Consider the following 12,705-nt stretch of genomic DNA (forward strand, 5'->3'; position numbering starts at 1 on the left):
CGACGTAAAAACTAGCTCGGCGGAACCACTTCAAACGCGATGAAAGTTGGCCGGCTTCTTGGAAGCAAAATATTATTGCTCGAAGATTCTGCGGCAGACATTTTCCCGGCAATTTTCCAATTTTCTTATCAAGCATCGCGGTCGAACAATTATCCCGGCAACGCTTTTGAACGAGCGCGCCGGAACGAACGCGTGTGCCATAAACCCCAAGATAAAGATCTCGACAATCGACAGCATTGTAATCGAGGTTTCCGGGAACGGTACATCAATTTCCACGGCGCCGATAAAATCACGCCCGTACATACATGTATATATATATATATTCCTTTCCGCAGTTTTTCCGGCTCTCATTCCCAACTTGTATCGTCGTCGAACTCCTCCGCCGGTCGGATACGTGTGAAACCGGTGCCGGTATGCTGGCCAAGTTCATCAATATCCATCTGTTAGCGTGTCTAATCTGGCACGCCCATGGGAAATACGAGTTCCTCGATCGAAACAACTCCCAACAGATCGAGACGATCGTTTCCTGCGTGAACGATACCGCGAGGAGACTGTTCAACCCTGAGAGGAGGATCGACTTGATAGCCCACGGGACAGGGACCTTGATGGATAAGATTGTTAAGGTCTGTACGAACTCACAGATTACATGTGTCGAACAATGGAATAAAACCTTAGACGTAGAGTAAATTTCCCCTAACTGACGCTCAGATTGTACAGAAAAATGGACAGTTTGGGAAGAGGAGGTACGATTGATCTAGCCTTGCGGCTTGTTTTTATAGTTGTTGACAAGCGGTAACTATAAAAACGAGTCGCAAGGCTCGATTAATCGTACCTCCTCTTCCCAAATTGTCCATTTTTGTTTCCAAGCTGAGCGTCAATTAGAGAGAATTCACTGTAATCGCGGGAATACAGCAAATTCTCCCTAATCGACGCTCAGATTGTACACACAAATGGACAATTTAGGATTATTCGAGCCTTGCGGCTTGTTTTTATAGTTGTTGACAATCGGTAACTATGAAAACGAGTCGCAAGGCTCGATTAATCGTACCTCCTCTTCCCAAATTGTCCATTTTTGTTTCCAAGCTGAGCGTCAATTGGGGAGAATTCATTGTAATCGCGGGAATACAGCAAATTCTCCCTAATCGACGCTCAGATTATACACACAAATGGACAATTTAGGATTATTCGAGCCTTGCGGCTTGTTTTTATAGTTGTTGACAATCGGTAACTATAAAAACGAGTCGCAAGGCTCGATTAATCGTACCTCCTCTTCCCAAATTGTCCATTTTTGTTTCCAAGCTGAGCGTCAATTAGAGAGAATTCACTGTAATCGCGGGAATACAGCAAATTCTCCCTAATTGACGCTCGGATTGTACACACTAATGGACAATTTAGGATTATTCGTGCCTTGCGGCTTGTTTTTATAGTTGTTGACAATCGGTAACTATAAAAACGAGTCGCAAGACTCGATTAATCGTACCTCCTCTTCCCAAATTGTCCATTTTTGTTTCCAAGCTGAGCGTCAATTAGAGAGAATTCACTGTAATCGCGGGAATACAGCAAATTCTCCCTAATCGACGCTCAGATTGTACACACAAATGGACAATTTAGGATTATTCGAGCCTTGCGGCTTGTTTTTATAGTTGTTGACAATCGGTAACTATAAAAACGAGTCGCAAGACTCGATTAATCGTACCTCCTCTTCCCAAATTGTCCATTTTTGTTTCCAAGCTGAGCGTCAATTAGAGAGAATTCACTGTAATCGCGGGAATACAGCAAATTCTCCCTAATCGACGCTCAGATTGTACACACAAATGGACAATTTAGGATTATTCGAGCCTTGCGGCTTGTTTTTATAGTTGTTGACAATCGGTAACTATAAAAACGAGTCGCAAGACTCGATTAATCGTACCTCCTCTTCCCAAATTGTCCATTTTTGTTCCCAAGCTGAGCGTCAATTGGGGAGAATTCATTGTAATCGCGGGAATACAGCAAATTCTCCCTAATCGACGCTCAGATTGTACACACAAATGGACAATTTAGGATTATTCGAGCCTTGCGGCTTGTTTTTATAGTTGTTGACAATCGGTAACTATAAAAACGAGTCGCAAGACTCGATTAATCGTACCTCCTCTTCCCAAATTGTCCATTTTTGTTTCCAAGCTGAGCGTCAATTAGAGAGAATTCACTGTAATCGCGGGAATACAGCAAATTCTCCCTAATCGACGCTCAGATTGTACACACAAATGGACAATTTAGGATTATTCGAGCCTTGCGGCTTGTTTTTATAGTTGTTGACAATCGGTAACTATAAAAACGAGTCGCAAGGCTCGATTAATCGTACCTCCTCTTCCCAAATTGTCCATTTTTGTTTCCAAGCTGAGCGTCAATTAGAGAGAATTCACTGTAATCGCGGGAATACAGCAAATTCTCCCTAATCGACGCTCAGATTGTACACACAAATGGACAATTTAGGATTATTCGAGCCTTGCGGCTTGTTTTTATAGTTGTTGACAATCGGTAACTATAAAAACGAGTCGCAAGACTCGATTAATCGTACCTCCTCTTCCCAAATTGTCCATTTTTGTTCCCAAGCTGAGCGTCAATTGGGGAGAATTCATTGTAATCGCGGGAATACAGCAAATTCTCCCTAATCGACGCTCAGATTGTACACACAAATGGACAATTTAGGATTATTCGAGCCTTGCGGCTTGTTTTTATAGTTGTTGACAATCGGTAACTATAAAAACGAGTCGCAAGGCTCGATTAATCGTACCTCCTCTTCCCAAATTGTCCATTTTTGTTTCCAAGCTGAGCGTCAATTAGAGAGAATTCACTGTAATCGCGGGAATACAGCAAATTCTCCCTAATCGACGCTCAGATTGTACACACAAATGGACAATTTAGGATTATTCGAGCCTTGCGGCTTGTTTTTATAGTTGTTGACAATCGGTAACTATAAAAACGAGTCGCAAGACTCGATTAATCGTACCTCCTCTTCCCAAATTGTCCATTTTTGTTCCCAAGCTGAGCGTCAATTGGGGAGAATTCATTGTAATCGCGGGAATACAGCAAATTCTCCCTAATCGACGCTCAGATTGTACACACAAATGGACAATTTAGGATTATTCGAGCCTTGCGGCTTGTTTTTATAGTTGTTGACAATCGGTAACTATAAAAACGAGTCGCAAGGCTCGATTAATCGTACCTCCTCTTCCCAAATTGTCCATTTTTGTTTCCAAGCTGAGCGTCAATTAGAGAGAATTCACTGTAATCGCGGGAATACAGCAAATTCTCCCTAATCGACGCTCAGATTGTACACACAAATGGACAATTTAGGATTATTCGAGCCTTGCGGCTTGTTTTTATAGCTGTTGACAATCGGTAACTATAAAGAACTCGAATAATCGTATTTCCTCTTCCCAAATTGTCTATTTTTGTTTCAATGCTGAGCGTCAATTGGGGAGAATTTACTATATTATGTGACTGTTTATATCTATACGCAAGAAGCGTTTACTTTCTACATTATACAGAGTGTCCCAAAAGGAAACGAGGGTTTTCTGAGGTTATTCGAAGTTACTTTTTCCTTGGCGCAAATGCAATCCGTGGCTTTGTTTTTCATTAATAACTCGTAAACAAAGCCGCGGATTGAGTTTGCGCCAAAGAGAAACTAACATCAAATGATCCTAGGAACCCATTGTTTTCCGATTGCGAGTGACTTTTTGGTCACCCTCTACCGCGCACTATCTCAAGAGCGTGTGCACGAAGTCTGAAACGTTTGCGTTATACAACAAGAAGGTTTGAGAAAGGACAGCGTAAAAAGAACCGATATTTTCGATTGTTATTTCCTGGATAAAGGTACAAGCCCATAAATGAAAATTACAATTTACTTCGAAGAATATATAATATAAGATATAAGATAAGAGTAGATTAATATAAGAAGATTAATATAAGATAAGAATATAAGATATCCGTATTTTGTGTTATATCTTTCCTTATTCGTTTTCGATGTAGATCGTCCCCATTACGTTTCATACTTTCCTTAACCCTAGAAAGATAACCATATGACAACGTACGTAAAAGATAACCATACGCTTCAGAGGCGCATGCTTTTCTAAGGCGTCAATTTTATACTAACAATGGATATTTATTTAAGTTAATCTAGTCATTTTAAAGGTTTGGCATTATTGTAAAAATAAAATGCATTTATATTATATTTTTTTATATTTTAAGTAATTTTAAACTTAAATCACTAGACCTCTATGAAAAATTAACAAAAATCAACAGTCTTCGCAGGCACCTCTGCGACGTAGGTTATCTTTTTCGGGTTAAATTCGTCGCTGCTGTCACATCATCTCGCACTCGTACAAACTGACCTTGCTAAATCTGTCCACATATTTTCAAAATTCGGGTGAGTCAGTCCGGAACAAAGGAATTTGGGGTGCGAACGTTAGGTGACTCACTCCGCGTATATCGCAGAATAAATTTGTTCAAACATCTCGTATTTATCGAACAACGTGCTTTCCAACAAGGTCTTTTCCAAGGACTCGACCGTTCTGATTGCTACCCGAATGCTGTTGATGATGAACGAACGTATACCGAGTTACGTAGTGATCGAGACGGAGGGGTTACGCGGCACCCGAGGAATGCTGCTACCGGCTGCACCGATGCAAACCACGCTGCAGTACCTGATCGTTACCAGGACCGGAAACGACGACGTGCTCTCGTTCGCCATAGATTTGCGGAACGCCGGCTATCGGGACATCGCGTTCCTGGTGTTCGATCGCGGACCGTTCGGGACGGTGATCCGTGCGAATCAGACAGGCAAGGAGATTACAGCGAGATCCGTGGGATCCTGCAGTCCGGTCCACAGCGACGTCCACAGGATTCCAGCGTTCGCGACGGATACCCGACGCTACTGTCCGTCGGGCGGATGCTCCGTCAAGTACGGAATGGTAGCGGACGAGACGGTCAAGTTCTGGCGCAAAGAGGACACGGTCAGAGTGACGGGTGAGCGAGCTGTGTTTTCGGCCTGGTGGCAGCGTCCGCAGACAAATGAGCCGTTTATTTTGAAAGTGGCATAAGTCACTTTGTTCTTAAGTCGAGATATTTAAGGGTTTGCGTTTTAACACGTTTCAAAATATGGATGCTAACTTTCGAGAAGATTTACTTGTATTTGTTACCTCAGGATACTGATATTTTTCTCAGTATAAATAATTTCGTATAAACATTAAAAAATCACCACTTTTCATTACGGTAAAGTGACTTAAGTCACTTTCGAAATAAATAGTTTAGAAAAATGACTGACATATATTAATTTTGTCCGACGTATTTTACCGAAGTGATGTTTTGAAAGGACAGTGATTTACTAAAATTGTTGAATAAATTACATATATAATAATAATTTATACCATGAACATATTTAATATAAAGGTTTGATTTAAGTATTTTTTATTTTAATATTCATAAAATACAAAAATAATTAGTACACTTTGAAACATAAGTATAAGTAATTTCTATGAAAATACATCGGTTCAATTTCATTTTCGTCATCGATAGGAGTGATTAAGTCCTCGGAAATCGTGTTTTGTTTCAAATTTTTAAAATAACTGTGGTATATTGGGGGTATATAATTAAGGAAGTCCATCATGTCTTTGTATTTTGCTGAAGAAACAGGACGAGGTCCAGCGTATAACGGATCCATTTCTATTATATTATTATATTATTATTATCACTATAATATAATTTACAAAACTGCACTATTCTTTCGCACTTATAAAAATAAGTCCAGTAATCACAACTTTTTTAAAAATACTGAAAATAATTCAAAACAATACTTCACACACACTTATCACACGTTTCTATTTCTTTTACACTAAGCCCCGCAATTAATTTCCTGAGTACAGCGACTTACGCCACTTTCAAAATAAACATGTTTGTTATACCGTTAATTAGCAAAACTTCTCTCGAACAAATCTCAATAATTCTCAACTTATTGATTGCAAATTTTTTTTAAATGAAAAGATACCGTTCAATTGTAATTAGTGTTACCATTAACTCGATTTTTTTGAAAAAATTACTTATGCCACTTTCAAAATAAACGGCTCAAATAAGTCGCGCATTGGCGCGTATAACGCGTGTACATTATAATTCTAAACTACGGACGCGACGCAACGTTAAAGGTTCTGCGTTCGTAGTTCAAAATTATAACGTTCACCCGGTAGATGCGCCATTCTGTTCTATGGGACTCCCGGCGCATATATCACCTGTCCCCGCTCCTTCGAAGTCAGATCTGACTCATATTCCTGCGAAAGCTGATTGGTGGTTCCAATGATTCACCGCGATTTAGGCTTCAGATTCGTGTGAAACAATTTTTAAACAGCTTTTAAGATTTGGTCCTGGAGCTGCTTTCAAGCTGCTTTCAAGCCGCTTTAAGTCACTTTGAATTGTTGTCAGCAGCTTCAAGTTGAGTTCAATTACTTTTAGTATGTTTCAGATAGCTTTAAATTGCTTTAAAATCGTTCGAAGCTGCTTTATTATTATTATTATTCCGAAGATAATTGAAATCTTTATATATTGCAACACGGTCTGACAAAATTATTACCGTTCACCGTCATCATGACGTCCATTCGACGATGGTTATTGCAACGACCTCGTTTAAACATTGATCAAGCAAATCAGATTTCCTCTTGGCTTTGTTTAAGTCGTATTCAAGAGCCCATCGCAATGGGCGATTCAACCGGCTAACTCTTGTTTTCAATGCGAAATACTGCGGTCACATCTCGTGGTATAGCGTTTTCCGCGAAACGGGGACGGGGACGTAGTTTCGTCGATGTCCCGGGTACAATTTTTGTACAGCTTCGTTAGGGCTTTTCAGGTTCATTGTTTGTGAAATCCTCTGTGGTTGTCGTGGATCTGTGATTCTTGCCCGAGTGCCGTAGGAAATATTGCACATTTCGAGGCGGACAAAGGAATTTCGATCGATGCGCGGAGATTCGTGCACAGACTACGGGAATTCACGAGATTTTCTAGCTTTCAAAGCAAAATGGTGCGCGTCTTTGAAAAGTATCCTAAAAAGAAACGTTTCTGTGTATTCGAAGTGGCACAGATATCCGGCCGGATTTCTTACGGCATAGATTCTATTTTTAATCGCACACTTTGAACGACACGATTTGGGTTTAATTAAATTTTACACACGGTAAAGTGGAGTAAGTGCAGGCTGCTATTTGTTGGACATCAAAAGTTGGAAATAAAACGCGCATATTTTACACATCCGAAAGTAATGGCTATTGTCGCTTGTGCACAAAGCATTGTTAAACTATCATCGTACAACTTGTATTTATTTTCACGTCATTACCTATTTCATATTTACAAGATGATAGAATATTGTACGCTATGTTATGTAGTATGCGGAAAGAAAGCAGCAGTGATTTTTATGTTTACTTTAGATATACTATGCAAGTCTTGATAAAGCAAATGGCGATTACACGTTTATCGTGATATTTATGTTTACAAAAAAAGGCTAATTTATTGTAGACTTCTACAGACGAGACGCTACAGTTCGGCTCGCATAATTACGAACACGTCTAACAAGAACTGCATTTAATTTTCCATTCTACAAGCTTTAACAAGCTTTTTGGTACGGCAAACAACCCATCCTGTTTAATTTCGATCTGTCGATTAGGCTTCGAAAATTCAAAAAACTTGCAGCTACGATTATCAATTCAAAATTCTGTGCGTGAATTTTCCGACAAAGGATCGAGCGAGAAGAAAATTATCGCTCCATAAACTAGCAGTGCTTCGACGCGATGCCGAAATTGTTCGGCATTCTCCTAGATTAGACCGCATAAGCGAGCTTATTACAACGATGCTTCGATCCAAGGTTTCGCGCGTCTCTCGCGACAAAAATTCCCGGAAAGTAACTCGTCCCTATTGTCTCGTTTTATCCAGCGCTTACGACACCGACACGCGCGGCGCGTTTGAAAAATGTTCTTTACCAAGGCCGCCTCCTTGGCAATGAAATCGCTGGCCGTGTCGCGAACAGTAGCCGAAAACCGGAGCTTTCTCATTCGGGTAATTTATCACGGCACTCGCGAAACGGGACCCATCAATTATTTTCGGATAGCGCGAGCTACTGAATATGTATCGCGACGACTTAACGACCCTGCTCTTGTCGTGAATTAATTGCGACGATTAGACGATTAGCCGATTGAGAGAAACGAGGCCGATTGTATCGAGCAACGGGAGGCGCCGCGGAACTTCGCCTCGGAGAAGCTTCGTCCCGAGTTTCTCGAGCAACGAGGCTCAGCCTCGGCTCTAATAAACAATTTGGTACGTTCCTTGCTTAATTAGTTCGTTAAAACTTCCTTCCAAAGCGAAACTCCTTTTGCGCGCGCGAAAGTTTCTGACCGGGCAAGCTCTTTCTTCTTATTGCTGGAAGCCGACCTACGTAAATTTTTACTGGCCAAGCGGAGAATTGCGTCTACTCTTTATTTGTATCAGCTGTTCGTTAAAATTCTTCAAAGTCACTCAGAGCTCGCTTAAGCGGGCTGATGTAGAAATTGGAACTTAGAAGTTGTAACTTCGCGGTGAAAGAATCGTACAGTACCTTGGCTCATTTGAAAATGTATAGTCGAGACTTTGATGCCGGAAAATTGTTTTCTAATTGAGCCGTTTATTTCGAAAGTGGCATAAGTCACTTTGTTTTTAAGTCGATATATTTAAGGGTTTACGTTTTAACACGTTTCAAAATATGGATGCTAAGAAGATTTACTTCGAGAAGATTTACTAGAAGATTTACTTGCTTCGAGAAGATTTACTTGTATTTGTTATCTCAGGATACTGATATATTTCTCAGTATAAATAATTTCGTATAAACATTAAAAAATCACCACTTTTCATTACGGTAAAGTGACTTATGCCACTTTCAAAATAAACGGCACAATTAACAAATATTTGGGTTCTAGGAATCGAAAGAAAACGAACGTACAAAGTTTGTTCCGCGATTCGAACTGTCATTTGAAAGATCGGATCCTCTTCTTTGGTACGGGCACTGAACAGTTTCCGTAAAATTTCTTCCTACCGTTTCATCTCGTCGAAACGACACAGTTTATTTACCGGAAGTCTATTAATCCCTTAAACGACTACGCGTGGCAGTCGCACGTTGGTCAACAACATTTACTCAAAATTTAATCCTGTCCAAATCAAACATATTATACGCCATTTTATTTCACCTGTTTCTTCGCATTTCATTAGATAAAAAAGCGAGTTACTTTGTAAATCATTAAACAGCAGGAACAAAAAACGATAGGAAATTTTTTAGCCCAGAGATTCTTAAACGTCGCGGATCGCTAGATAACCGTTTCAACGACCGAACTTTGTCTAAGCAAAGCTGGACAATTTTCTCCCAAATAATAATTTCCAAAGAATTTGTTGCATCGCACGAATCTAAACAATTTGATGGATTATAGTTATGTCAAGGTTATATTGTCTAAGCAAAGCTGGACAATTTTCTCCCAAATAATAATTTCCAAAGAACTTGTTGCATTGCACGAATCTAAATAATTTGACGGATAATGTTTATGTCAAGGTTATATTGTCTAAGCGAGGCTGGACAATTTTCTCTCAAATAATAATTTCCAAAGAACTTGTTGCATTGCACGAATCTAAATAATTTGACGGATAATGTTTATGTCAAGGTTATATTGTCTAAGCGAAGCTGGACAATTTTCTCCCAAATAATAATTTCCAAAGAACTTGTCGCATCGCACGAATCTAAATAATTTGACGGATTATAGTTATGTCAAGGTTATATTGTCTAAGCGAAGCTGGACAATTTTCTTCCAAATAATAATTTCAAAAGAACTTGTTGCATCGCACGAATCTAAATAATTTGACGGATTATAGTTATGTCAAGGTTATATTGTCTAAGCGAAGCTGGACAATTTTCTCCCAAATAATAATTTCCAAAGAACTTGTTGCATCGCACGAATCTAAACAATTTGACGGATTATAGTTATGTCAAGGTTATATTGTCTAAGCGAAGCTGGACAATTTTCTCCCAAATAATAATTTCCAAAGAACTTGTTGCATCGCACGAATCTAAATAATTTGACGGATCATGTTTATGTCAAGGTTATATTGTCTAAACGAAGCTGGACAATTTTCTCCCAAATAATAATTTCCAAAGAACTTGTTGCATCGCACGAATCTAAATAATTTGACGGATTATAGTTATATCAAGATTATATTGTCTAAGCGAAGCTGGACAATTTTCTCTCAAATAATAATTTCCAAAGAACTTGTTGCATCGCACGAATCTAAATAATTTGACGGATTATAGTTATATCAAGATTATATTGTCTAAGCGAAGCTGGACAATTTTCTCTCAAATAATAATTTCCAAAGAACTTGTTGCATCGCACGAATCTAAACAATTTGACGGATCATGTTTATGTCAAGGTTATATTGTCTAAGCGAGGCTGGACAATTTTCTCCCAAATAATAATTTCCAAAGAACTTGTTGCATCGCACGAATCTAAATAATTTGACGGATCATGTTTATGTCAAGGTTATATTGTCTAAGCGAAGCTGGACAATTTTCTCTCAAATAACAATTTCCGAAGAACTTGTTGCATCGCACGAATCTAAATAATTTGACGGATCATGGACGAGATCTAAGCTAAGGCCGGCGGACAAAGTGTTAATATTATCTCGCGATGTCACGGACGGTTCGAAGCAAAATGAATCGCCCTTTGGCAATCCGCCGCGATCAAATACGAACTGGATTAGCTGTGCCGTTGCACTTTCCGCGATCCGCTTTGAACGTCCCTTTATATGTTAAACACCGTCGCTTCCCACAGCGATCCATTTAATCCGACTCGCCGGAGCGACTCCCGGCGACTGTCGAAATGGGTATTCGTCGAACCGAGTCCCTCGATTTCGTAGCTAACATTTTCGACAGCTCATCGCGTATTCCCTGTTAGGTAACGAGAGCCTGCGAGCTGTAGGCGCGCTGCTGGTGGAGCACTTCGGGGATTACTACAACATCGGCGTCGACTCGAGCGCCGGGAACAGTATGCCATGGTCGGACGCGATCGCGAAGCTCATTAGCCGCGACATAGACGTTGTAATTGGTCCGCGGCCAGCGGACTTGGCCGTCTTTCACGACATGGAGATCGTCTGCTGGTACATGTACAGGAACATGGTGTTCGCCGGCTTGGTCAAGTTCAAGACCGTGCAGACCGGCGTCCTGCTGCTGCTGACGCCGTTCCACTATCTCGTCTGGCTGTGCGTGCTCCTCCTTCTGATGGTCTACGTTCCGTTGTTGCTGGCGCTGCGCAAACTGTCCGGCATGGGGCTGATCAAGGAACGAGTCCCGTTCGAGTACGTCTCCTCGATCATGCTCTCGCAGAGCGTCGCGCTCCCGAGGAAATTCGGGCTGAGGCTGGTGCTGCTCCTCTGGATGGTGTTTTCTCTCTACTTGAGCACAGCTTATAACAGCACGTTCACCAGCTCGCTGGCGGACGTCGAGACGGAGGTCCTGCTCGGGAATCTCAAGGAACTACGTGACTCCGGGCAACCACTCGGCGGGCCGGCCGCTATTCTGTCTTACTTCAACGATTCCACCGATAGGGACGTGAGGGATTTGGGCCGGAGGTAATCTTCCGAGAGTTTCTCGAGTTTCGAGATATTTGTCAGGCTTTGGGACGTGTTGCTTCCGGGCGGGGGTTGTTTTCGGTTTCGTTAGCTACGCGAAAATGTTTACTTTATTCGTACGAACGGCGCCGAGTGTTTTCGCTTTTTGAACTCGCTCAGGGATTTTACCGCGTCTCGAGTCCTTCGGTCTTGTTACGGATAACGAGACACCTTCGAGGAGTTCGTTCGTTCCGTGTTGACGACGACGTACAGTGGGCCGCAAAAGTGTTCGTACACCTCCTAAAAAACGCGATAACTTCCTTAAAACTGGGCCGAGCGACTTGAATTCTTTTTTGGCGATGGAAGGTCTGGTCTACTTAGACGATGGCTAAAGTGCATTTTTCTTGAATTTTGTCGTTACCTGGGACGATAGAGAACGATGAGAAACTCTCGTTTTTTGATTTTTGATGTCTGAGCCTAGGGCAATAATTTAAAAAGAGATCGAAGATCTCGGTAACTTATATATAATAACTATATATTTATAACAAATATATAGTTATACATAATAATAGTTTATTAATATATATATAATAATAATATAATATTATAATTATAATATACATAATAATTAATATTATATATATTAATATACATATAATAATAGTTAACATATATATAATAATTAATATTATATATATTAATATACATATAATAATAGTTAACATATATATAATAACATATATTTAACTTTTATAATAACTATATATATTTAAAACTACGATTTTTGATATCTCTAATTTGTTATAACTCGCAACAACGTCAACTGATTTCGATAAAATGTTCAGCACGCACATAAGTTACCGTCACATAATCTAAAAATATACTGAAATTCCCCCGAACATTTGTACAGTTTTGTATTTAACCTAGTCATTTTTGTCACGAGTGCATAAAATACGCAGTCTACGTATAAAACGATATAAATTAGTCGCGGTTTAAGGTTCGGTAGTTCTAGTCTTAAAGCCAAATACTCCAACTAAGCGATGCAATCACTAGCAGCATACCTAGAGA

The 12,705-nt window shown here is 40.1% G+C and overlaps 2 protein-coding genes across 2 annotated transcripts in view; one reads left to right on the forward strand and one right to left on the reverse strand.

Annotated features, from left to right (window-relative positions):
• LOC117228121 (uncharacterized) overlaps positions 1-12,705 on the reverse strand; it is a 223,456-nt gene that overhangs the window by 89,098 nt on the left and 121,653 nt on the right. The gene's annotated exons all lie outside the window — the stretch shown is intronic.
• On the forward strand, positions 4,595-11,662 carry LOC117228116 (Ionotropic receptor 7c). Its single transcript, XM_033483801.2, has 2 exons — positions 4,595-5,010; positions 10,986-11,662. The coding sequence occupies exons 1-2, from the start codon at positions 4,647-4,649 to the stop codon at positions 11,660-11,662; spliced, it is 1,041 nt and encodes a 346-aa protein (XP_033339692.2). The 5' UTR covers positions 4,595-4,646.

The sequence above is a fragment of the Megalopta genalis genome, chromosome 6, assembly GCF_051020955.1.
Source record: "Megalopta genalis isolate 19385.01 chromosome 6, iyMegGena1_principal, whole genome shotgun sequence".
Lineage (NCBI taxonomy): Eukaryota > Metazoa > Arthropoda > Insecta > Hymenoptera > Halictidae > Megalopta > Megalopta genalis.